The sequence below is a fragment of the Tachysurus fulvidraco genome, chromosome 2 (genome assembly GCF_022655615.1).
Source record: "Tachysurus fulvidraco isolate hzauxx_2018 chromosome 2, HZAU_PFXX_2.0, whole genome shotgun sequence".
Classification (NCBI taxonomy): domain Eukaryota; kingdom Metazoa; phylum Chordata; class Actinopteri; order Siluriformes; family Bagridae; genus Tachysurus; species Tachysurus fulvidraco.
In genome coordinates, this window is record NC_062519.1 from 26,248,146 (window position 1) to 26,274,905 (window position 26,760).

The following is a 26,760-nucleotide window of genomic DNA, read 5'->3' on the forward strand; positions in this document are numbered from 1 at the left end:
GGCCTTAACATCTTTTGCTATGTCCCGGTTCTGTGTATGCAGGAATGCAGGTTTAGAGGTAAACGCTTTGGAGAGGAGGGTAATCTCCAGTGTGGTGCTGGAGGCAGAAGACTATGATACTCCTAGCAACCAGGTCTATTACGTTCTTAATGCCGGCCCCAGATTTGGCCTTCTGCAACTCAAGGTTAGCTTCATGTAACAACATTTGATAAACACAAGGCATTTTCTTTTTACAAAGCCTTTAACATGATGTGTCTCATGTCACTGTGTGCTGTGCAGACAGAAGCTGGATTCCTTGACCTGAACGCAGGTCATAACTTTACACAGGACGATGTGGAGATGAACCGCCTGTTGTACAAACACACTACATTCAGTGGGTTGAAAGGTCATGACCGCTTCCAATTTTTCCTCAGCGACAGAGACAACGAGACACCTCCACAGAGTTTCTTCATAGCTGTCCAAACTGTTCAAAAAGGTCTGTGCCTCAAGTTTTACCTCAAACTTCAAACTAGCTTTAGTAATTATTAAAAGTCTTGCTAGAATTGCAATAATCATACCAATCCAACAATGCTGTTTTGTTTTGTGTTGTTTTTATATTATTGTAGGCTCTTGAAATTGTATTGTCTAGAGAAGAAGGATTGTCAATTACAATTATTCTTGCTTACAGGAAAAGAAAACAATAGCTGTTAAATTCAAACAATTATTGTAGTGACACAGTAACAAAATCTGTTGACTGTTTGCAGGACCAGTCTGTATTCCAGATGTGTTTTCCTCTCAGTCAAATAATAAAAAAACTTTGTTTGACAAATATAATCTATATAAATATGTGACTGTAAGCATGGTTCTCCCTTGGCCAAGTGGGTGAAACAGCAGCTTCTAGGTCTGTGCTGCTGATTCAGGTGGAGCAGAGGTGAGATGTTTGAACCGGTTTCTACCTCCCAGTGAGTGTGAGTTATTAACAGACCAGAGTGCCAGCAACTGCTGCCTCGTCCTTGTTCCTAAGCCTGTCCCCTCGGCCACTGAGGGATGACACACAACTCCTACAAAGTCACTTTTAGTATAGCATTACTTTGTATTTAGCCTTGCATCAGTGTCATTGGGAGATGTTAGATGTTGTTTTTACAGAATGAGCTGTACTAGAGTCATTAGCGTGAATTCCTATACTCATACAAAAACTTATAAATTGCTTGATGTCATGTGACAACAAAAAAGATTTGCATCATAATCATGGAAGCCCTACATTTCCCACCTATTTATTTCCTTTAATATATGCCTCTTCCTTTCTTGGCCTGTTTTCCTCTGTCAGGTGACATTGTTCTGATCACTAAGCCCATGGCAATATCGGAGGGGGAGAGTGTTGTGCTAACCACAGGCATTCTGATGGCTACAGATAGTGGAAGTGAATCAGTTGAGCTTGTCTACACAGTGACCGTCCCTCCTAAACATGGACATCTACACCTGGTCCAATACCCAGGAATCCCTCTGCTCTCTTTCACCCAGATGGATGTGGCTTCACACCGAGTGTGCTACACTCACGACAACAGTCATTTTACTGACCACGACTCTTTCAGGTCAGTCTCAATGGGTTGGAACATATCTAAAATGTTCCTAATACAGTATATCTACAGTACATATCTGCGACAAAAAAAATATTTAACACAGTTATTTAGGATATTGAGATGTTGATGAAGTGCATAATAGTGTAATGAAATGAATTACACTGATGTTAAGTTTAAGTTTACAGTGAAGTGTAGGCAGAATGACATTATGATATTCAAATTGTGGACACATTACTGTAAATGATGTTAGAATATGACTTTAAAGCAAATATCTATAACCTTTTTTAACAGCTATTTTATATTTTGGCAGATTTTCATCATACAGATTGCTGTTTGGATCTCTATTTTTTGTTGACATTTTTGCAAGTATTTCTGCATTCAAGGAGTTGTATAAGCTCACAGTCTGTTTAGCAACAGAAACTACACACTGTGCTATATAGATATGATGAAAAAAGTACTTTTGGAATTTTAAAGTATATTTTACCAGGTTTGGAAAGTATAAAAATATATCCAAGTCGCACTGTAATCCCACTCTGTGTTGATCTGCCAAAGAAATCCAGCTAGCAGGAGAACATGAATGGCTTTCCATTGTTCATACATGTTCATAGATTCTGGCATAGTTTAATGAGAATAAGTATTTTGTAAGTATTTTTTCTAAAGTTTTAATTAACATTTACTTTAGTCCCAAATTATTTAAGCAAATGAATAAACATTTATTCAATGATTTATTTTTCCATTATATTAATTCATATTTTTGTAGATTTGTAGAATAATTTCTTTTTTGTACATTTTAAAAAATATATTTTCTTTTATTTTTTAGAAATAATGGAATTATTTATAGAAATAATTCATTTCTGTTGTCAAAATAAGTAGTGATGCACATTACGATTTGTGATGACTTTGTTTCTTTCACTTACCTCAGTTTGCAGCACATACACAATAAGTTAAAACCCATTTTCAGTAGATATAGCAGCACACATTGGAGTCTTTTTTCATGGCCAAATTACAGCAGTGACAGTAAAAGAGAGAAAATAAGAGAATATGGAGCAGTCCCCCATATTTATGTACTTTTCCAGCCAATTTGACAGGAGGCAGACTTCAGAGAAGGCAGCGTATGGCTGACCTGTCCTGCCTCTCTTGTGTGTGTTTGTGACTGGGTTTGTCACCCAAAACCTTGGCTGAGTTTCACTTCAGGGTCAGCTGGGAGCTCACAAGCCTTTTTCAGCCAAGTCTTGTGATGGTGCTGCTTAAAAGCGAGTGAGTAGCAACTCGACTCCATGCCAGTGTGTGCCGTTATGACAGCACGGTGCATCAGTATAGCTACATTTACAGGCAATAATTTAAGTCTATAGTCATTACTCGGCAACTCGGCTGCTAGACATCACAAGAACCAGAGATCTAACAGTAAAAATCAGAACACTTGGACATTTGATGTATTAAAACCATTGTACTGTCTGGAACACAGAGGATGTTTTTCAAACATTTTGTATTTGCGCTTACAGCAAGCAGCTTGAGACAACAGACCCTCTAACTAGGGAAACACCTGAGCGAACACCTGTGTGTCAAAACTGAGCGCCGACAACAACTCAGGCCGAGGCCAAGAGGGACAGAGAGGGAGAGAGAGGCAGAAGGTGTTTTTTGGGGAGCCCTGATCTTCCCTCTGCTCACTGGTGACAGGTGGATGATGAATGGGCATTATTAGGAGAGTAATAATTTCTGCCTGGCATTGTCTCAGCAGTTGCCGCCATGTGAATGGTGCTCTGGGCACAATTACTGAGCAAAACGTAAAATAACTGTAAGGCCAGATGTTTAGCTTGTTTGGCTATGTGAACGTGTGTGCTGGTCAGTCATGATGTTGATGTTTAATATGGACATCATTTATCAGTGACAGTGATGTGTGTTTGGAGGTGTGCTGGCCTGGATGCAGAATAAATGCTGCTCCTGTTCACCCACCACTTTTTAAATCACCCCAATGCAACTGTCACACTGGTTCCAAGTCCTGGTCCTGGAGTACTCACTATACTGCATATTTTATTTTTTTTCCCCTGCTCTCTACACACCTGATTTAAAAAATATATATATATAAGCCTAGGGGGGGCATGGTGGCTTAGTGGTTAGCACGTTCGCCTCACACCTACAGAGTTGGGGGTTCGATTCCCACCTCCGCCTTGTGTGTGTGGAGCTTGCATGTTCTCCCCGTGACTCGGGGGTTTCCTCCGGGTACTCCAGTTTCCTCCCCCGGCCCAAAGACATGCATGGTAGGTTGTCCGTAGTGTGTGTGTGTGTGTGTGTGAGTGAATGAGAGTGTGTGTGCCCTGCGTTGGGTTGGCACTTCGTCCAGGGTGTATCCTGCCTTGATGCCCGATGACGCCTGAGATAGGCACAGGCTCCCCGTGACCCGAGGTGGTTCGGATAAGCGGTAGAAAATGAATGAATGAATGAATATATAAGCCTTTCCCAGTTTAAAGTGGTTATGATAGACCAGGGAAACACTAGCATGTGCAGGATAGGGTTTCTCCCAGAACAGGCAAAGCTCAGTTACACTGCTGATCAGAAGGTTGTGAATTCAATCCCATTGTTGCCACTGCTGGGCCCTTGAGCAAGAAATTGAACTGCTCTGTTGTATAAATGAGATTAATGTAAGTCATTGCGGATAAGAGCTTCCTTGAAATGTAAATGCCTTTATCTATAATTCTTTACTAGCATTCAAAGAACTTCCTAATGTCCAAAAAATATGTGTTTTCTGTTCAGCTTTGACATCAGCAATGGTGTAACATCAATTAGGAGTAGCCTCATTTTTACAGTGGAGCACCATGACCGCATCCCACCCACCCTGAGCATCAACACCGGTCTCCAGCTTACCGAAGGCACCTCAGGAATCATCTCACCTGAACATTTGCAGCTCTCAGATCCTGATACAGCTTTAGAGAACCTCACCTACACGGTCATTCAACTACCACAGTATGGCAAGCTACTGTTAAACGGGTTGTCCATGTCCATGTCCAGGACCCGCTTTACACAATTAGACATCAATAACATGCACCTGAGCTACCAGCATCTTAACAGCTTTGCTAAGATTGACAGATTCACCTTTCAGCCATCAGATGGAACCAATAAAGGGTATCTGGAACATGGACAGCTAAAGGAACAAGCAGCAGTTTTCACAATACAGGCAAGGACGGGATTTATATTTATAACATTAGTAACTATTCTTTTGTATCGAAAAAGAAGTGGTTTGTGATATGGAAAGTGCTTATGTGGGGAAAAACTCTCTCAAGCAATCTACGCAAGCAAACATAACAAAGCTTTTACCACTGATGGGTGGCTTGTATTAGATTGTATCATACAGCTGCCCCTGATAGAGATTGCAGGTTGAAATGATGATTCATATAGGCCACATGCTATAATACCATATACTGTGCTGTGTCCTTAGATCATAACTTAACATTTCTGTTATGTGATCAGCTACAAGCTTTTTCAAAAGTATATTTAACTGAATAGACCAAGAAATCAACAAATAGGTCAATATGTCACATTTACACATATTCTTTCTCATCATGAGGAATCTCATCATGATCCAGTATTATAGCTCCCTCTTGTGGTTCAAATCCAACACTGAGCAAAGAAATAATTCTTCAATTGTATTTGCAGATAGAGGTTTTAGACAAGAACCCTCCACACATTGTAACCAAAGGGATCCCTAGTACAGTGGAATATCTACAAAACAACCAACAAGGCATCTATATCACCTCCAAGTACCTCAAGGCCTCAGATCCAGACAGCCCACACCAGATGCTTGAGTTCATCATCACACAGCCTCCACATTTTGGATACCTTGAGAACACCATTACAGGCAGGTGCATTGAGCAACCGGTGATCGGCAATGCTATAGATAATGATAAGTAGGATTTTAACTTGTGTGTTTGGTGTTCATAGGTGGTTATATCAAAGGACGCTTCACACAGATGGATGTGGACCAGAAAGCAGTTCGCTATGTCATTCCATTAGACATAGAAGTGACAGCAGACAGTTTTGAGTTCCAGCTCACTGACCCAGCAGGAAACATCATGCTTCCAGAAGTGTATGTTTATCTGTTCTTTTGTCTCTGTGTACAAATTATACATTATAATTCATTCAGCAGTTTTTATTTCACTGGGTTTGTTCTATAATTTGCTTGTTGCTACATGCTTCCTATATGTGTTAAGATTTATGAAGGTAATTTAAGTTCATCTAAACCCTTAGGTTTCAAGTCTCAACATATTATTCAGTTACTTAGCTTTAAGCATACAGTAATTGTTCTAGGAGAATAATCTACATCATGGTTGTGTGATGCAGGCTAACATGAAATAGTTACTTTTACTTCCTCAAACTTTAGTTTAGAGTCACAACATATTTTTAATCTGTTTAAAAATTGCTTTTAATGTTGAAGAATACCTGCAAGATCAGTTAAATCCTGATATTAGCATAACAAATGTTACCAGATGTTTCTTCCTCATACTCTTTGTTTACCTTCTATGGAAACCCTTAAAATAAGAAGCACGAATGGAAAAACTGAATATTGCAAATTCCTTTGTACTGTTGGAAAACTGTTACACAGCACCAACCAATCACAAAATATAATTCAGTAGCATTGTAATATAATATAAAATATTCAACTGCCAAAAAAAAAATTATAGAATCAGATAGATACAGTACATGTTTATAATCTAACTATATAATGATTTCTACAAACTACTGTATCTTAGAGTTTCTGTTAGAACAGTCTACATAACTATCATAGCTCTAATGCAGTAATAAAATTAAAATCTTTAGATATCATTTTTCTATTCAGGTTGATTTGTAGTATTTGGGTCTGGTTATTAATAACAAATCACTTACTTATCATTTTAAACTGTGTTATATCAGCAGCTTGATTAACCTTTTCAAAAATGTTGGCTTAGGCTGACGATGTTAAGTCTCTGAGCCGTGTGTAATGTTCTTTATAAAGTTGTTTGTAGAAGAGGTTAATGCAACACAACTCAAGCCAAGTGCTAGTGTGAAATCTGTTGTGTGCCAAACACAGAATGGAGCTCCAATGGTCCCGGGTGGAGTTGACGGCTTCCTGTTATCGTGTGTGTGAGAACGCAGGAACTCTAGCTGTGCAGGTGATGCGCAGTGGGAACAGCGTAGACCCTGCCTATGTTGGAATTCAGGTGAACATCAACAACTGCACTAAAGTTTGAAGGAAAAAAGGATGTAAAAGTAAATGATTTACTTTGTTTCAGGTAGAAGATGGCACAGCAAAGGTGGGCAAGGACTTCACTCACAGCTCAGCTAGTCTGATACAGTTTGATCCAGGTGTTGAATTTTATGTTGCATTACAGTTAAGTGTATTGCATGCACTGTGTAAATGTCTTCACCGTATATGAAGTGTGTGTGTGTGTGTGTGTGTGTGTGTGTGTGTGTGTGTGTGTGTGTGTGTGTGTGTGTGTGTGTGTGTGTGTGTGTGTGTGTACATAATACATACAGTACATACATATACAAACTAAATTATTAGGAAAGCCTGTACTCACACACATTCAAGCAGATTTCTATCAGCCAATCATGTTGCAGCAGCACAGTGCATAAAATCATGCACAAACAGGTCAAGAGCTTTTTATCAATTAAACTAACCATCAAAAAATTAGACTTTAACTTTCCAGATTCTCTGATTGTGTGCATATGATTCTTGAGCCTCAGATCCTTGTTCTTGACTGGCAATGTGTCTCTTGCTGTTGTAGCCCATCCACCTAAAGGTTTGATGATTTGTGCATGCTCAGGTGCTCTTGATTTGTGCATGCTCACCACAAAGTGATTATTTATATTATATTATATATTTAATGGCAGCTGGAACTAATCAGGCCATTTTCATCTAAAATCTCTTATTAACAAGGCATTTCTAGCCACAGAACTGTCACTCACTGGAGGTTGTTCCTTTATTGCACAGTACTGAGTAAACTCTAGAAACGGTCTGCATCTGCAACTTTTTGTATATTAAGCATATTAAGCTAGATAAATAATATACAAAATTCTAATTAGTTAACATCCAGGTTAGTTTAGATCATGTATGTAACGTTTGTATGTTTGTGACAGTGTACAAGTATTGAAGACTGTCTCCTATGTTATACTCTCGTTATTCTCCTCTTTTATAGGAGTCACAGTCAAATTTTGGAATATTTACCTCAAAGATGACGGACTGGAGGAGAACCATGAGAGGCTGGAGGTGGTGTTAAAAGCCCAAAAGAACGCTGTTTTAGGTGCAAGAAGCAGAGCTTCAGTGGAGATTGTGGATCCCAGAAATGGTATAAACCCCATTTTTGTCCCAAACTAGCTTGGAAAATATTTTGGTGGATTTTGAATGTCGCACCCGATTTTGTGTTGCTACAGGCCTGTGGTATGTTAATTTATATTTATATTATATGGGCACGTCATGGCCTAATGGTTAGAGAGTCTGACTCGTAATCCTAAGTTTGGGGATCGAGTCTCGGGCCGGCCACGACTGTGGTGCCCTTGAGCAAGGCACCGAACCCCCCAACTGCACCCCGGGCACCGCAGCATAAATGGCTGCCCACTGCTCCGGGTGTGTGTTCACGGTGTGTGTGTGTTCACTGCTGTGTGTGCACTTTGGATGGGTCAAATGCAAAGAACGAATTCTGAGTATGGGTCACCTTACTTAGCCGTATGTCACGTCAGTTTTCACTATTCACTTTATGAGCTTGAAAATTTGTTTTCTATTTTAACACAGTTTCATGTCCATATCAGTTTGCTTGCACAGAGAAGTCTGAAAAATAGAAATTATTTCAGTTCAAAGTTTTTATTTTTTATTAATATGGACTCTATATTACACAGATTGTCTCTTTTCGCTATTGACGGTTGCTGATGATAGTCTTGCAATTATAAATACATTTTAGGATTCATATTGTTTCTGTCCTCTTGTAGTCTGTAGGAGCTCTAAAAGTTGCACCACTGTTTTATTTTGTATATCTATATGTCCTCTATTAGGTAGATGTGACCCAGATGACCTGATTGTTGAGGATGATGAGAGAAGATCTCCTGTCATACATCCACCACAAATCTACAAGCCTCCATCTCCACAAACACCAGGCACGGCAGATGACGACTACACACCAGACCCAAATACTGGGAATGTATGGGAGAACTATCCACCAAGGGGGGATGTCCCATATCGCACACAGTTTATGCGCTTAAGTGGTGGGGAGGCAGCGGATCAGCCGTCCTTCAGTCAAGGAAGCACACAGCCAAGACTGCTAGGAAACAGAAAATCTGGAGTGAGACAGGAATCTTCACATACACATTGGGTATTTACTGCATCTATTAATTAACCTAATATGCCTAAACTCCCAGGACATGTCCTTCCTTCCATTCAAGCGAGTTTTTCCTTGCCACTGCTGCCTGAGTCACCTCAGACTTGCTCATTGGGGATAAATACAAAAACACTTACATATATCTAATATAGATAATCTTGAATTTTGTATTCTATTAATCTTTATATTATTCTTTATAATAACCTTTTGTTCTATGTCTTTGTTCTGTAAAGCTGCTTTGAGACAATGTCAATGGTAAAAAGTGCTATACAAATAAATTTGAATTGAATTGAACTGAATGTCAGTGGGTCCAGACCTACAATCTTACATTTCATTTAGTCATTCTGAAGTTACTGTGTTAAAAACTGACCAATAAGGATGGGTTTTAAGGATAATAAACAGTACATTTTCTAAAATATCAGATGGGTATTGTACTTTATCCATTAGCTCCATAGATTGACTCCAATAAGGCCAGAGTTGGAGATACCAGTGCCTCGTGTCCACCCAGAGCTTGAGATCACACCAATCTGGAGCTGGCCTCAGACTTCTCGGAGAGACACATTTCCTAAAGGCTTCCCTTCAACTGTACGCCAACAAAAGGTTAGCACATTTAATTATTGATTATGAGAAATATTTAATAATATGTTGCTGTACTAGTATCGCTTATTCACAAAACTTCATATTTTCTTTTATTTTTTTTATATTTAGTCTTCAAAGGCTGTTAGTGTTGGCTGTCCTCCTAATTGGACCCATTACAGACGGCATTGCTACATCCTAGGCCCGGGTGAAGCCAGCTGGTGGAATGCTCAACATACATGCACAGTGTACGTTAACTCAAACACCTGTATTCTGGTACTTACCACTGCATTTATCTTTCTGGCACCAGTACTGTATGGTGCACCAGTACTGCATATGCGTGTGTGTGTGTGTGTGTGTGTGTGTGTGTGTATATATATATATATATATATATATATATATATATATATATATATATATACTGTGTGTATATATAAAATAATGACTGTACAGTATATAAAAATTTATACGGTATATATAAAGTAGTGAATTTGCTGTACAAAATAACTCAACACACAGCTATTAATGTCTAAACCGCTGGCCACAAAACTGAGTACACCCCTGTGTCCATTTTCTCTCCCCGGTGTCATGTGACTCCTTAGTGTTACAAGGTCTCAGGTGTGAATGGGGAGCAGGTGTGTTAAATTTGGCTTAAATAAAGATGGCGTAGGCTATAAAAAGATTGCCAAGACCCTGAAACTGAGCTGCAGCACGGTGGCCAAGACCATACATCGGTTTAACAGGACAGGTTCCACTCAGAACAGGCCTCGCCACGGTCAACCAAAGAAGTTGAGTGCATGTTGTCAGCATCATATCCAGAGGTTGTGTTTGGAAAATAGACTTATGAATGCTGCCAGCATTGCTGCAGAGATTGAAGGGGTGAGGGGGGCAGCCTGTCAGTGCTCAGACCATACGCCGCACACTGCATTAAATTGGTGTGCATGGCTGTCATCCCAGAAGGAAGCCTCTTCTAAAGATGATGCACAAGAAAGGTCGCAAACTGTTTGCTGAAGACAAGAAGAATAAAGACAAGGATCACTGGAACCATGTCCTGTGGTCTGATGCAACCAAGAAAAACTTATTTGGTTCAGATGGTGTTAAGTGTATGTGGCGGCAACCAGGTGAGTACAAAGACAAGTGTGTGTTGCCTACAGTCAAGCATGGTGGTGAGTGTCATGGTCTGAGGCTGCATGAGTGCTGACAGCACTGGGGAGCTACAGTTCATTGAGGAAACCATGAATGACAACATGTACTGTGACATACTGAAGAGAGGCATGATCCCCTCCCTTAGGAGACTGGGCCGCAGGGCAGTATTCCAAGATGGCCACTGCCTTGCTAAAAGAAGCTAAGGGTAAAGGTGATGGACTGGCTAAGAATGTCTCCAGACCTAAACCCTATTGAGCATCTGTGGGGCATCCTCAAATGGAAGGTGGAGGAGCACAAAGTCTCTAACATCCACCAGCTCCGTGATGTCATCATGGAGAAGTGGAAGAGGACTCCAGTAGCAATCTGTGATGCTCTGGTGAACTAAATGCCCAAGAGGGTTAAGGCAGTGCTGGAGAATAATGGTGGCCACACAAAATATTGACAGTTTGCAGTTTGGGCCCAATGTGGACATTTTCACTTAGGGGTCTACTCATTTTTGTGGCCAGTGGTTTAGACATTTATATATATATATAAAGCAGATGTTTTCTGTTGTCCAGGCTTGATGGTCACTTGACGAGTGTTCGTTCGAAGACTCATATGAAGTGGCTGTGGAGGTTTGCTGGAAAACAACCATTTTGGATTGGTGAGGGCAGAAACTATGTTCTTCATCTAGGCTTCACCAAGAACTGTAATATAAGAAAGTATAATGACGATATAATATTTTTCCTGCTTTATGTTTTCAGTATGGTAAGATTTATTGCTGTTGTGTTTGTAGGGCTTTCTGGATATCCAGGCCAGTGGGTTTGGGCCGACAGCACACCACTGAAATTCTCCAGACTTAAGAAGAACAAAGAGTCAGACAGTCATGGCTCCACTCACAGCTGTGTTCTAGCCCAGGACCAAAAAATATGGACTAGAGAAAAGTGTACACCAGTAGTAGAACACAAATATATTTGTTCAGCAGATGCAGAAGTCACTAAATAAAGAGACAATGAATATATCTTCATTCAGCTTGTTCCACTTCTTTCTAACTTGTAAACCATTAATAAATATTTTATATATAATTTGACAAGCATTTTTTCTTTTAGCATTACAAAATATTTGGCATAATAAAAGCATAAAAGACAATTGTGTGTGCTGTTATAGGAAAATATTCAGAATCAACATCTTGAAGTTAAAAAAATTAAAAAAAAATATTGTTCGCATAGTTACGATGACATTTCACAACTTTAAGTGTAACTATAAATGGTTAAAAAGAACAATTTGTCATTGTTTAATAAATTGAAAAGTGCAGTCACTGGTAAATTGCTGAGGTATTACTACCATGTCATGGATTGCTTTGCTTTAACAACAAGCTTATTAAGACTTATTTATAGCTTAGCTTGTGGTATCGCTTTTGTTGTTGTTTTGTTTGTTTTTGTCTTGTACATTCTATACAGCCATCCTAAGTCAAACAATGCCTTAGATGAAAAGCTAACTATAATCTTAAATCCATTCACTTTAGCAACTTTTAGACACCATGTTTAATTAAGTCACTTTGAGATAATGTTGAGAAGTTTAAAAACTGTTTTTTAAACTGTTTTTTGCTCAACTAAAAAAGTATATGAAGGCAAAATGTAAAATTTGAAAATGAAATTAAACTTTTTAAAAGACTAAATCAAAATCTAAGTAGGCAGCTAGCTGACTTTTCTTGTTTTGTGCATATTTTATTGCATTTATTTTTGGTTCATTTTTTTGCTATGTTGGTATACAATTAATTTTTCAGTCTCAAATCCAACTTGTGTATTTTCGGTTTTGTGTAAGCGGAACCAATAACTGCCGAAAGTTACACGGAGCACTATTGATGTGCGACGGGGAGAAAATGGCAGCGGCCATGGTGCAAATGGCCTGCATGTACCGGGGGATGTTAGCGGTGAGAGCTGCGGGGATTCGACCCCTTATTCCTGGACTTGTGCCGAATCAAATCAGGGCTTTTTCTATGACGAAAGAACCGGAATTACAGGAAAACCCGTATTATAGTAAATATGAAGAGAAGATCAGTAAACTGCGGAGGTACACTAATGTTATTATACTAGTGTGCAGTAATAGAACTGTAACATACTACATAAAACATCTTGTTGTTTTAATGCAATGTATATACATCCTGTAGAATTAACCCTCCCTGTCTTTGTCTGTCTCTCTCTCTCTCTCTCTCTCTGTCTCTCTCTCTCTCTGTCTCTCTGTGTGTGTGTCTCTCTCTGTCTGTCTGTCTCTCTCTCTCTCTCTTTCTCCTTTCTCTCTCTGTCTCTCTCTCTTTCTCTGTCTCTGTCTGTCTGTCTCTCTCTCTGTTTTTCTCATTGTGTTTCTCTCTCTGTCGCTCTGTCTCTCTTTCTGTCTTTCTCTCTCTCTCTCTCTCTCTCTCTCTCTCTCTCTCTCTCTCTCTCTCTCTCTCTCTGTATCGCCAGCAACAAACCTCAAGAATACAAAGTCCGCCTGGAGAAGTGCAGTGACATAAAGAAGGAGCCTGTTGGACACTCAAAACAAGCTGACTTCATTAAACTAATGGAGCAGGAGGTAACTGTCAGCTGAAAAGAAGACATGTTCCTCTTCATTCATGGCAATGGTTTCCATAGCCTACACCTTGTAATATATTAGTGTGTTACTGCTGTCTTTTAATGTGGAGTATTTTAAATCTCATGCTTCCAGAAAGATAAGGAAAACAAAAATGGACCTGAAGGTTTTACCAAAAACAAGGTAGCAGAATTTCTACTTATGTTGTACTCAAATTTATTTAATTCTCGGTTACTCAACTGTTTGTTTTTTTTGTTTTGTGACAGACTTTAGATTCTATCCTCAACCTTAACATGGTGAAGGACAAGTCTGGTCCTGAAATTGAAGAGGTGACCACTTTAGTTATTGAATGAAACATGAATAAATTATATTCTAGATATATTGTATTTATGATTATGATTCTGTGTGTAGCTTTGGATGAACTACTTCTCAACAAAAGACACAATCAGTGCTGTCATACCAGTAAGTAAGCTCATTTCTTTAGTTTGCTGGTACATGATCAAATAACTGAATTTACAAAAAGAAAGTTAAACAATTACACAATTTCACATGCACCTAGTTAGCTGATTTCACAATAAATAATCATTTTTATACTTCAGGGTTCAACCTATGAGAAGATTATCAACCGTGCCAAGTTGTGCCCAACGGTAAGATATACAGTGATGATATGCTCAAGAGGGCTGTGATTATTTAATCATCCTGGAACATGGAGGCTGCTTTTATATAGGCAGCATTCAGTCCAGTAACAGTTTATACGCTCCCTTTGCATTTTGGTTTGATAAATTATATGTATTGTGGATTTAATCCAAACCAAATTGTGGCTGAACTAAGTATATATTTTTCTTCGAATCAGCCTCAGGCAAACAATCTAACAGATGTTGTTTTGCACTTAGAATTTCTATTTATTTCATTTTATTTTCTCCCGCCTGTGACCTGCAATACTAAACCACAAAACATCCAGAACTCTGAGATCTCTAGTAGAAATTTCACTTATGTTACTGGTCCCTAAACCAGGAGTACTACTCTATCTCTCTCTCTCTCACACATACACACACACACACACACACACACACACACACACACACACACACACACACACACAGTAGGTTGAGTTTGGCTTACAGAATACATTGCTATTTGTCTGACAAGGATAGATGGATAGATACTTTATAGATAAAGTTTTTTTTTTTTTTTTTTTTTTTATAGAAAGATTATAGGAATACATTGGTTTGACCACGGTTAGGAACCAGGCCCGTTTTAATGAAAATTCTGCAGAGTTTTTCCTAGTGACTTAATTCTAGAAAATTCATACAAATGTGGGCGTTTCCCCTTAAAATCCTAGTAAATTTAAGTTATTTCTAAAGCATCATAGAAGTGGACTTTTAATAGACTTGAGTTTCTTTAGCAGAGGAGAAAATGGCCGAAAGGTGAAGAGAGAGAAGAGAGATTTAATAATGATAGTGCGTTAATAAAATTTCTGCCTTTATAGCATTTCAGGGCTGTTTTGGAGACAGCACAAAATTATGATTTCATTTTTTTAAATTAGACAACCAATCAGTCTTCAGTAGAATGTGAACATCTTAAGTTAAGATAAACGTTACGTTAAAAAAATATAAAAGTTGTTCTGAGATTTGGTCCTGAATCACTCTTCAGATAAGATTTCTAGTTAGGAATTTTTTTATCTAAATTTGGGAGCTCTTTGAGATCATTTTTAGTATCTTTATGAATATGGACCCAGATATTTATGTGAAGTAGATGACAAAACATCGTTTCACCACAAGGTGGCAGCATCGGTTTGAAATTTACAGAGAATGGTCCCTTTAACATTTTGTCTTTCTGTATTTGAATTAGTGTATGGGTTTCTGACAAATACTAGGTTTATATAAATAATAATATAGCAATAATAATAATCAGGTAAATAATAAGTTTGCTTGCTTTGAGCATATTTCTTTGATTTGAATCATTTGTATGTAAATATTTGCAATGCATTTTTGTTACATAAATTTGTACTACTTATCACAATCACATTAATATTACTTTATTATTATTAATAATAATTTATTGGTTTATTAGTGCATTAAACTTTTTTTTTAAACAACAGTTTCTGTATGCTCTGCCCCGAAAAGAAGGATACGAATTCTTTTTGGGTCAGTGGGCTGGTCAGGAGCTACACTTCACCTCCCTCATCAACATTCAGGTAAAACATCATGTGGACAGGCCAAGTTGCATCCCAGTGAGAAGCTTGCTGTTTGTTAATGCAAACGGTTGATTTTCCTATTAGACTTTGGGAGAAAACGCTCCCAGCCAGCTGATTCTGTACCACTACTCAGACCTGAAGCAGGACAAGAACATTGTTCTCATGACTGCTGAGATGGATAGCAAGTTTATCGTGAGTAACGTACTCAAGAGACTGTTATATAATACACAGGAATAGTTTGGTTAATAGTGTAATTTTTAGTTACAATTTTGTTCAGTATGTGTGATGGTAAATTGGCTTCCATTAATTGTAAACAAAATTAGTTTAAATCCAAAGTGGGAAATGTTTTTTAATTTTATTGTTGGTCAAACTGTTCCTTTAAGAATACATTATTATTTCAATAAATGTTTTGCATATTTTATATTCTTTCTTATGCTCTTGTTTTCCAGACTGTTCATGAAGCCCAATGTTTGGCCAATGAGGTGCAGTTATTCTATGCAGCTCAGAAACATGAGACTTTTCAACTAGTAGAGACGTTCAACCACAGACCGACGGAGTTCAAACACATGTCTGTGATCGCAGAGCTCGAGCAGAGTGGGATAGGACATACAGTCACTGCAAAGTAACACCCCTTCCTGTGGAATCAAGGCTGGAGGAATTATGCCTAAAGAATCGAAAGGACACTTGGAGGAAGCTGTCTAGTGTAGATCTCTTCCATATTACTGATTGTGCTAGCCATCAGTGCAATTATCATCTTATAATCCTACCTAATTCCTACATGGATAGAGCTGATGTACACAATCTCTGTGTTGCCTTCACAAGCTCACGTCCCCTTGAGAATACTTAGTTACATAGTGTGGTCTGTTTTTTTTCCTGTATAACAGTAAATAAGGTATTTATGTAAATACTTACATAAGGAATGTAGAATTTGCCACCATGGACCACTAAACGCAACCTTTCCTTCTCCGTGATAGAGTAAAGGAGTCTGAAGCTTGACTCTAAATTATTTAATCTTATACTTTGAAAGACAATTATTTATGCAACACTGAGGTTGTGAACGTGATTTATGATAATTGTGTACATGAGGGCAGGATATAAATAGTATTTTGTTTGGAATCTGATAAAAGACTCTTCTAGATATTGTTGGCTTTGAATGCAGTCTGATGCGTATGTACTTATATATGAACGACTTTGCCATATTAACTGAACATAGGTATTTCATATTTGTATTTTATAAGAGTAAGTGTGAAAATTGTGTGTTGCAACTTTGACATCTTACTGGTAATAAAATATGGTGTAAGAGTGAAGTTGTTTAATAAACCTGAAACACTTAAACCACTGTCTAAAAATGTATTAATTTAATTAATGTGGTCATTTTAGATTTTATGCCAATTTAACTGATGGCAAAACATGGTATAATGATTGTAATAATGATGTTGTAATACACTTTCACACAACTTATCAAGAAATGTTTTATTTTTCAAAATTATGAATGGTTCCTTATGTCAAGGCGAATATTGACTTCTGTGTGTGTATATATATATATATATATATATATATATAATATTATTTAAGTGTTTGTTCTTTGACAGCATTGTTATATCATGTATCTTAGCAATTCTGGAATGATTTTAGTATTTTTATACAACTGAGCAGTTGAGTGTAAAGGGACATGCTCGAGGGCCTGGTAGCGGTCATTTAGTTGGCATCGGATTCAAACTCTTAGAGTTCTGATCAGTGGGCTAACTAACACCTTAACCACTAAGCTATCACTTCCAACTGAGTAATTACCTGACAGCTTAAATCAAGTGGGGAGCTTTGTGGTGTTGGATTGTAGTTTAGGATTTTGATCCTCAGCATTGCATTTATTGTCTCTCTATCCTGCATCAGTGTCATGGCCGTTAAGAAAATGAAATGTTGAACTGATGTGCTGTCATTAAAATCAGCCATTATGAATAAGTCCATTCAGGAAATGAGTAAACAGCTAGAAGTGCAATTGTTTCCAATGCCCTGTTGTGTTTTTTTATTGTCTTAATGATATAAATATGAGTCATTTATTTAATAGGTTTCATTTATCAGCATTTAATCGGTGCAGCAAAATTAATGTGATGATACCCACTGCTTTAAATACAGCCTTGCTTTCACCATTCATTCTTCTATTCACTCATATTACAAGAAGATCTGTCTAGCAGACATTAAGGCACTGAATTGGGTTGTACCTGTTAACCAGTTACAGTCTTATTTTACACTATTTTAATGTATTGGTTGTGTTTAGGGTTAACTTGTTATAGTGGTAATGCACAGTAGGTTATAATATGTTGGTCAGCTTAGTGATAACATGTGGATGTGAGATAACAAACATAACAGCCTTCTCCCCTGCTCTATGAACTAGTGATGAACCTTAAGACTCGTTTATAGAGTCGATTCTTTTGAAATACCTGTTTGCGTCATCGAGCTCGAGTTTCGATTCATTTGATTCACCATGCATCAGTAATAGAAGACAGAGGGTTGTTCGTTGTTGAGACCTAAAGTGTAAACAACAAAATATGTTTAGTTATTAAGGTAGCAGGATATTTTTGTCTATTGCTACAGGTCCTTAACATAATAAATTAGTACACTATCAGAAAACACCTTTAATATGTATCTTTCAATTTGGAGTATAGCTTATTAAAGGTACAGGTGTAGTAAAGGCTTACTAAAGGCTTAAGGTATATTGGTGGTTAATAGAAATTGCAAATTTTAAAAATGTAAAACTTTCGATTCGTTTGTACTTGCGAATCGATTCATTAGACCTATTAAAAATATTTCAGACAGAACCGATTCACCCAAAACGGTTCGTCTCTGATCAGTGCAATCCGCCCCCACCTAGAAGGAAGGACGGAGGGAAGCAGCGCTCACACACTCGAGGTAAGAGAGCATCCATTATATGGCCATTAAGTAACCAACCTGATGTGTGAGATAAGACCTGCATGTCTTCTTCTTTCTACACGCAGCACATATGATGTCAATCGCCTGTTTATGTCGTCGTTCAGGCCGCCGCCGCCGATAAAGTGTGTGTGTGTGTGTGTGTGTGTGTGTCTGTGTGTCTGTGTGTCTGTGGTGTGTGTGTGTCTGTGGTGTGTTAATGTGTGTGTGTGTGTCTGTGGTGTGTTTGTGTATGTGTGTGTGATGTGTCTGTGTGTTCCAGCTCGTCTCACCTGCTCATTGTTTACACCTTATGATGTGTAATGTCTGTATTATTCTGTGATGTTAGTTTATTAAATCTGTTCAGTCAGTAATATTTGTAGCTGACATGGTGCAGTCAAAATATGTAAACTGCATTTTTAAACCATATCAGCTCTGCTGAAAGATATCTGTTATTGCAGATGAAGTGTACTTTAAAGAGGCAGACCAAACCCTAGTAGATAAAACATGATGGCCTGTAGAGGCTTTTTCCCCCTGTTATAAAAATGAAACGGTAGTCTGTAGGAATCATTTTCACAGCTCAGAGCTAGATGTACACACCTGTCTGGTTCTGTGCTTTTACAGATGGCAAAAGCAGATCAGCGTTTCGGACAAAGAGATGGCTCAGACCAGAACTTTGACTACATGTTCAAGCTCCTCATTATCGGCAACAGCAGTGTGGGCAAAACCAGCTTTCTATTCCGATATGCAGACGACTCTTTCAGCAACTCGTTTGTCAGCACCGTTGGGATTGACTTTAAAGTAAAAACTGTCTACCGCAATGACAAGAGGGTCAAACTCCAAATCTGGGTGAGTCCATCATGATTGAGTGTTCACATGTGAGTACCATTTATTCTGTGTCTATGAATTCATTCTCATTCTTTGTATTCCAAAATATACACCCGTCATTGAGCGTCATATTTTTTCCTGCTAAAAATATCAATACACTGTGAATTCACACTCTTTCTCTGAACAGATGGTATATACGGTAAGTGCTAGAATATAAACCTCAGGACAGATCTTGCAAACTAGGCACTTGATCTATTCTAGACACACATTGCTGCATGCTACGACCCCAGCACATTTAAGCTGAATCATTTCAGAGTGCTCCGACTTTCAGTGCACAGCCCTCGACCAAACTGTGAATGGAATTGGTATTTTATTCAGGAAAATCAAGGCAAAAGCCTCCCTCTGCTTGCATCATCAGTGCTAGTTGTCATAGCAGCAGTACAGCAGCACACAGCAGAATGATGCTCAGAGCCAATTAAAGCTGCTCCTCAGTGTTTGAGTGTGTGTGTGTGTGTGTGTGTGTGTGTGTGTGTATGTATGTGTATATATATATATATATATATATATATATATATATATATATATATATATATATATATATCTATATATATATATATAGATATAATGGTGTGGGGGGAGTAAGGGTAGGATTGGAGAGTAAACACACACTTAAGGCTGAAGACAGTAACTTTAGTTAATTGCAGTTTGTGGTTGTGTGCAAGTTGTAATCAAGGCTGATTGAACAGGGGTCCGAGATAAAAATAGCACCTCAAAAACAGCTGCAAATGTGCTTGTCACAACGTGGGGCAGGAAGTGGACCCAGACGCAGGATAGCAAAATAAAACAGGGTTTAATAACAGAGGAACACGAAACACGACACGGACTAGAGACAGGACAAAGACAACAGTAGATTCCGCGCTGCACAAGGCAACAGTTAAATACACAAGACAATCATGACACAATGAGGAGCAGGTGTGGTGACAGGAAGGAGCAGACGAAGGCGGGGCAGACACGTGACGAGAAACGTAAACAAAACTGCACGTGGCCGGGTGGGGGGAGCAAGGCACACGGCGAGGCAGGTGGGGAGAGCAAGACACACGGCGAGGCAGGTGGGGAGAGCAAGACACATGGCGAGGCAGGTGGGGAGAGCAAGGCACACGGCGGTGCAGCCAGCGAGGGCCGAGCGACGTCCACAGCACGAGCAGAGGGGCCGAACGACGTCCACAGCCGAGCAGAAGGGCCGAGCGACGTCCACAGCCGAGCAGAAGAGCCACACGACTTCCACAGCCGAGCTGAAGGGCAGAGCGAAGTCCACAGTCGAGCTGAAGGGCCGGGCGACGTCTACAGCCGAGCTGAAGGGCCGAGCGACATTCACAGCCGAGCTGAAGGGCGCGCATAACCCCCGACGCACCGCTGCCAGTCCCACCCCTCAGGAACCAGGAACAGGAAGGAAGGGAGGGCAAAGAAAAAAAAATCCGGGGAAGAAAAAAAAAATCCTCCACGAACAGGAAGTGGGGCGACGTCCTCCACGGAAACAAAATGTGAAGCGACGCCCCCCACCGGACAAATGCGGGGCGATGTCACAGGACACTGAAAAAACAAAACAAAACTCGGGCTGGCGACATGGCCCGCAACCCGGAAGTGAGGCCACAGCTTTCCATCTAATAAAGTACACTTTAAATTAGTCATGTTGTGGCGTTTTTAATGAAGTAGCCATCATATACTGTCATCGTTTGCCTGATCATGTTGAGATGATGTCCTTACTGATCTGTAGTACTTTGAACTATCTGTGACATGCTCAGTGGTGATTTGGTCTCATCTGCCAAGGTACCAAGCAGATGAGTATTAGTAGTATACTACCAAGGAATTAGGCATCAGTAAGCTTCTTTTTTTCTTTTTTAAACAAATATAACTAATATGTCATTATACAGAAAGTAAGGGCTTTTCTTTTCTCATTCTAGAAGGTAATAAGACAAAACACAGATTTTCATGTTACTGAGAAACTGTTCTGACGACTCTTCATGTCAGAAACCTTACTGACACTTACAGTAAGACTCCTTCTATAAAAATCTCCATACAGAAGGCATTTTTATATCAACAATTAAACTTTGTTTTGTTTTTGTTAAATACTCAGTTTATGTTTTTATTCATAGTAGTCCCCATATTATTTATATCCGCCTTCAATGGAAGTATTGCGCAGCCATGCAAGTTCCTGTGAATGAGCTGTTACTATAGAAACAATAAGTTATTAATATAAACCTGTGATTTGGCTGGCATCTCTAAGTACTGTCAGAGCTACTGTTTTTGCAAGTGAATCATTTTCTGACCGATTACAAAAAGGCATTCTAAAGCGCTGTGGCTACCATAAGCTGGTGGTAAAAAAGAAAAATAATAATAAAGAATTAACACAAACAGGTATGTTACAGTTTGATGCCAACCTTATTAAAGGCATTCTCAAGTTATCCTAATATTCAGTATGTATGTGTCTAAATTAATAAATCGTGAAGATACTATTTTTTTTTTTTTTCAAATTGTGATATTTAAGTATAAATAAAGACATAAATTGTGATAATTTAAGTGCTATAGCTATGTAAATTATCTACACAAGCTGGTATTCAGATACTGTATATAGCTACTGCTCTAATGGTGACATCAAGACATAATTCATGTCACAATTGACAAAGACTATCAAATCATCAATCATTAATGCATGAATTGGCCTTTTTATTTCATGACCTTTTCCCTGAACTTTTCCAATAAATAAACTCTGATCCACTTTTCCATCAGCATTTTAAAGATCACGGATACTTGCAGAATCTCAATACATCCCCCACTGTATGTATTGTAAATATGTATATATTATTTCTGTGCAGGATACAGCAGGTCAGGAGCGTTACAGGACCATCACCACTGCTTACTATAGAGGAGCAATGGGCTTCATTCTCATGTATGACATCACCAATGAGGAGTCGTTTAATGCAGTACAAGATTGGTGAGTAAAATAACAAACAAAAAAAAAGTTTTATTTAAATTGAACATTCTTTCAATTTCCCTACCTCACATATATAAAGTACAACATATTTTGGCTATACTTTCATGAAATTTTTAGTTAGTGTTTAAGTTTCTAGTTTTCAGGGCCTCTTTTCTGCCAGTTTACTAATTGACTTTATTCCCAAATTTTTGCTTCCATAATACCATAATGCTTCCATAACTTTTACCTATATCAGAATAAATGTGCTATAACATTGCTGTCAGACATTTCTGACTGATAGCGAATGTGCAGAGGCATGTTAAGTCACTCATAACCATGGCATTATATATACAATAGGGTCAAGATCACAAGCAGCAACAAATGTTTTCCTTCATTTCAGAGTTTTTTAGTTTTTGGATTTCACAATTTTGTGTAAAACTTGATGCTGTATGTTAGCTCAAACCCATCAGCATATCATCTGAACACGTGCTTCAAACTGAGATTTTGTACAAAGGAGGTACCATGGACAGTATCACAGTTTTGTTTGTTTGTTTGTTTTTGAATTTTAATTAGGGACCTGAAACTATTGAATATGAAATATTGAATTTTTCCTAAAAAAATAATAAAATCTATTTATTTTCAGATTTTAAATGCCTCAGTATATTTATAACTTACAACGAGTTTTAATCATCTTAAAGATAAAACAAATAAAACTCAAAGAACAGAAGAAGCAGTATGGGTTAGAGACTGTAGCAGTGAGGAAAAGACATGAGGCAGAGATGGAGGTAGCAGAGATGAGGAGGTTGTGGTTCTCTTTAGGAGTGAGGAGGACGGACAGGATTAGGAACGAGCACATCACAGGGACAGCTCAGGTTGGCTGTTTTGGGGACAAGGTCAGAGAGGCTAGATTGAGATGGTTGAGAGGAGGGAGTGGTTATACTGGTAGAAGGAGTGAGCTGGTGCAGGGTGAGCTAGTTTAGAGTGAGCTAGTTGAGAGTGAGCTAATGTAGAGAGAGCTGGTGTAGAGTGAGCTAATGTAGAGAGAGCTGGTGTAGAGTGAGCTATTGTAGAGAGAGCTATTGTAGAGAGAGCTGTTGTAGAGTGAGCTAATGTAGAGAGAGCTGGTGTAGAGTGGGCTGGTGAAACAAGTTATAGTTATAACTCCTATCTGAGATCCTGTTTAACCAAGTTGGGAAAGAGTAGCCAGGATGAAAAGCAGAAGATTAAAGCATCAGTATAAGAACTAATACTTTTGCAGGGGCCCTATTATGGTAGACTTGTCTGTCTTGAAGCAATGCTGGTGGGATACAGCAGGTCATTCATGTGAAAGGAAAGAAGCCAGCACTGTTGATTGAAGCCAGCACTGTTTTACAGATGGTATGCTGAGGTGTGCAGTAGACACATCTACATTCATCACATATTAATTCATATTAATTACAGACACTGAAAATATGGTGAGATAGTGGTGGGCGATGTGACAAAATATCACAATATTTGAAGCCATTTTTTAATAAAAAATTATGTCTCAGGATAAATAGGTTTTCTATTGAAGTTGCATTTTAGAAAAGAAAAGATTTTTAGATACCATTAGAATATGTGAGAAGTATTAGGAAATAATTTATCACAATATCAACATCATCCATACTATGCTGATGCAATTCACAGCTCTCACTTAACCATAAAGGTTTCCTGTTTTAGGGCAACCCAGATTAAGACCTACTCTTGGGACAATGCTCAGGTTATTTTAGTTGGAAATAAATGTGACATGGCTGATGAGAGAGTGATACCTGTAGAGAAAGGCAAGCACTTGGCTGATCAACTTGGTGAGTAGGACAAAGAAGCCATTTTATAATGCTTTAAGAATGACAAATTTTAAAACTTGGATCTTGTCATTATATAAAATAATAAAAAAACATTTTTTCAGGCTTTGAATACTACGAGGTGAGCGCCAAGGAAAATATCAACGTCAGACAGGTGTTTGAGCGTCTGGTGGATATCATCTGCGTGAAGATGTCTGAGCGAGTGGACGTAGACCCGTCCATGGTCAGTGGAGCCAAGGCCACTCGGCTTAGTGACAAGCCGACGCAGCTACCTCAGAATTGCTGCTGATTTAGCCTGTTTACACTGCTGTCACATGCTAGACTATTGTGCTGATCCTGTCTTTTCATCTGCTTTCCATTTCCGTCATTTCATCCAGTTTAGTTTTTTTATTCCTTACATGTAGTTTACTGTTACTACTATAACGTCACTTTAAGCACACCTCTAACTAAGGGTCAGAGTGAGGGACTCTCTCAATGCAGGGACTCCACCAAAGCACAAAAAAGCACATGCTCACTGCCAGACACATATACAGACACACATATCTCACATGACTAAATCAGACCTCAAAGGTGCTTAAAGATCACCTAACACAATCTCTTTGCTTCGTTTCTTCAACTGTTGCTCAGTAAAAGACCAAAATGTGACCTAGACTCACACAATTGCAGAGTGGCCATAACAGTCAAATATTATGCACAATAATAGTCTGTGGTTTCAGGGTGGTTTTGATGTTTTGTTTTTCTTTTTTAACCTTTGTAGAAACACAGGCTGGTGGGTTCTTATAAATTTATTTCACTGCCAAAAGTCAAGAGCACAAAGTTTTGAAAAAAAATCACTCACCTTACACCAGGAGATTGTGAGGTTGAATCTGCATACCATGCCACAGCGATTCATGATCGAGAATCTGACCAACCATAAATGACCATCTCATTAGCAACTGTGAGCATCTGTGACGGGCCAGAACACGCAAATACCACTTTCCTCCTAATATGTTCCGCTGCCATGTGACAATACATGAGCAGTAGTTAAAAAAATGTCTCAGAGAAAGCACTTGCAAGTTTTCATCCTAATTATGTTAAAAACAAATCACATTCAGAAAACGTGAATGAATTTCATCCTGGTCACTTTCAAACATAATTACGGTCATATGTCTTCATTGCCTGTGAGCATTTATTGTTCTTGATACTGATAATTGACCACTCCAACTGCCCATCGTCAGCAGTTTTGTATCAGAATTGGAGGAGCTTATATGTAGATATCCTCCAACTATTAGATTGTAGGGAGGCTGAAACCCATTCTGATTGGCTGATGACTTTTAGTAGTGTTGTACCAAAGCATGAAAAAGGAAATCTAAACAAATGAGCACAGTATATGTGAGAAGGATGAATTTAACTTGTCCATGTACAAATGTATTGTATGAGAGTTAGGTTAACTCATTATGTATCTAGAGCTAACACCTCCTAAAGCTAGCGTGCTCTACATTTTTTGGCAATACAATAACACCATAGGTTCCTTTGAATACCTATAATGGGCACAATAAAATGTGTGGTTTTGGACATATGGAGCACTTTGCAAATGTTCAATATATCATGATAGATCAAAGGTAGTTTAGTACATGCATGAATCAAGCTGATTAGCCTACAAGTAGTTTTACGAAACAAAAATCAAATCCCTACATGATCTCTTGCATAAAAGTGAGTATTTTTTTGTGTGGACTGTATAACTATATATTTGAATGTTTTGTGTGTGTGTGTGTGCGCGCGCGCGCGCGTGTGTGTGTATGCGTGTGTGCGTACTGACCATATTGAGCCGTAAAGTGAAATTCAGGTCATTACTGCACATACTTATGCTTCATCTACAGTGACAACACATTAAAATATATTTAGAGATGCCAGTATAAGTGTATTGTAAAACTTGTGCCACGACTGATTTATATTTCAGAAACGTAGCAGATCCTTGTGGAGTTCTACATGTATCACATACACTGAGTTTTCAAATGAGTGATGTAAGCATTTATGAATAAAGTTTTATGTAACTACTTTGAAATTAATTTTACATGAGATATTTATAATTAAGATGTTGTAAGCTATCAAGCTGGTCTTTGCTGAGTAGATATTTATTTTTATGCTCTAATTGAAGCTGGGAACATATAGATGTACTGTAACTTTGCCAGTCAGTCTGTCAGTAATTTTTTTTTTTCTGGTAGAAAAATTTGCACAAGGATATAGAGTGAATGTACAGATCATTGTAAAAGTTGATTTTAGATGCACTTTGTAACAATAAAAGTACCACTCTCACCATGTTATGTGCATATTCTACCATATCATAAATCACATGAGATACACACGTACAATGTAAGTTTCAATATAAGGTTAATGAACAGTAAATTTATTTATATATACCGTACAAGCAACTGGAAATGCTGCTGTTGCCTTTGACTATGCTCTAGTTCCTCTAGGTATAAACACAAGGTTGCACACGTAAAAAAATATCAACATATGACAAAGAGCACACAAAAGAAAAGAGGTAGTTGTTGACCTTTGTACTTTATATTAAATATGCAAATTTATGCTATTATTGCATGAAAATGTGCCCGTAGTTGACACATGAGCTGCAAAGGGCAATAAAAAAAATTAGGCTCTGGCTCTACCAAGACAGCTTAGTAAAGGATAATGAATAAATTACTAAAGATGAATGAATGAATGATACTTCATCCTTATATTAGCTACTGAACTCACACTGCTTTATTTTAATGCGTTTGTCCCAATACTTATCTATTGGAACAGCCTAGTACGGTAGATTTAATAATACAGCTCACATAAGCCAATTGTTTTAATGCAATTAAACAAACTTGTGTCATTTTTAAAA

The 26,760-nt window shown here is 38.3% G+C and overlaps 3 protein-coding genes and 1 long non-coding RNA gene across 5 annotated transcripts in view; 3 read left to right on the plus strand and 1 right to left on the minus strand.

Moving 5' to 3' along the window:
• The window catches only part of frem1b (Fras1 related extracellular matrix 1b), a 27,516-nt gene extending 15,886 nt beyond the window's left edge, over window positions 1-11,630 (plus strand). Inside the window, 14 exon segments of the mRNA XM_027170000.2 lie at window positions 43-184; window positions 280-475; window positions 1,307-1,571; window positions 4,311-4,731; window positions 5,211-5,412; window positions 5,496-5,640; window positions 6,622-6,751; window positions 6,824-6,896; window positions 7,730-7,879; window positions 8,580-8,896; window positions 9,350-9,502; window positions 9,611-9,726; window positions 11,182-11,267; window positions 11,400-11,630. Coding sequence (XP_027025801.2) covers window positions 43-184; window positions 280-475; window positions 1,307-1,571; window positions 4,311-4,731; window positions 5,211-5,412; window positions 5,496-5,640; window positions 6,622-6,751; window positions 6,824-6,896; window positions 7,730-7,879; window positions 8,580-8,896; window positions 9,350-9,502; window positions 9,611-9,726; window positions 11,182-11,267; window positions 11,400-11,608 — 2,605 coding nt within the window. The 3' untranslated portion in view covers window positions 11,609-11,630.
• Window positions 8,711-18,448, minus strand: LOC125140187. Its single transcript, XR_007139426.1, has 3 exons — window positions 18,318-18,448; window positions 17,810-17,896; window positions 8,711-8,845 (listed from the first exon to the last, which is right to left on the minus strand). It is a non-coding gene; the product is annotated as an uncharacterized LOC125140187 (long non-coding RNA).
• atpaf1 (ATP synthase mitochondrial F1 complex assembly factor 1) lies at window positions 12,443-16,832 on the plus strand. The gene is made up of 9 exons (XM_027169998.2): window positions 12,443-12,676; window positions 13,069-13,177; window positions 13,310-13,357; window positions 13,441-13,503; window positions 13,586-13,636; window positions 13,774-13,821; window positions 15,276-15,371; window positions 15,456-15,563; window positions 15,821-16,832. The coding sequence occupies exons 1-9, from the start codon at window positions 12,468-12,470 to the stop codon at window positions 15,995-15,997; spliced, it is 909 nt and encodes a 302-aa protein (XP_027025799.1). The 5' UTR covers window positions 12,443-12,467; the 3' UTR covers window positions 15,998-16,832.
• Window positions 18,123-26,192, plus strand: rab3b (RAB3B, member RAS oncogene family). 2 transcript variants are annotated; one of them, XM_027169999.2, is made up of 5 exons: window positions 18,123-18,278; window positions 18,900-19,124; window positions 21,977-22,095; window positions 23,773-23,897; window positions 23,999-26,192. In XM_027169999.2, exons 2-5 carry the CDS (start codon window positions 18,900-18,902, stop codon window positions 24,181-24,183), a joined length of 654 nt encoding a protein of 217 aa, XP_027025800.1. In that variant the 5' UTR covers window positions 18,123-18,278; the 3' UTR covers window positions 24,184-26,192. The 2 variants fall into 2 exon arrangements, with proteins under 2 accessions (XP_027025800.1, XP_047664233.1); XM_047808277.1 differs by lacking the exon at window positions 18,123-18,278 and adding an exon at window positions 18,298-18,421.
• Window positions 26,193-26,760: the final 568 nt, after the last annotated feature.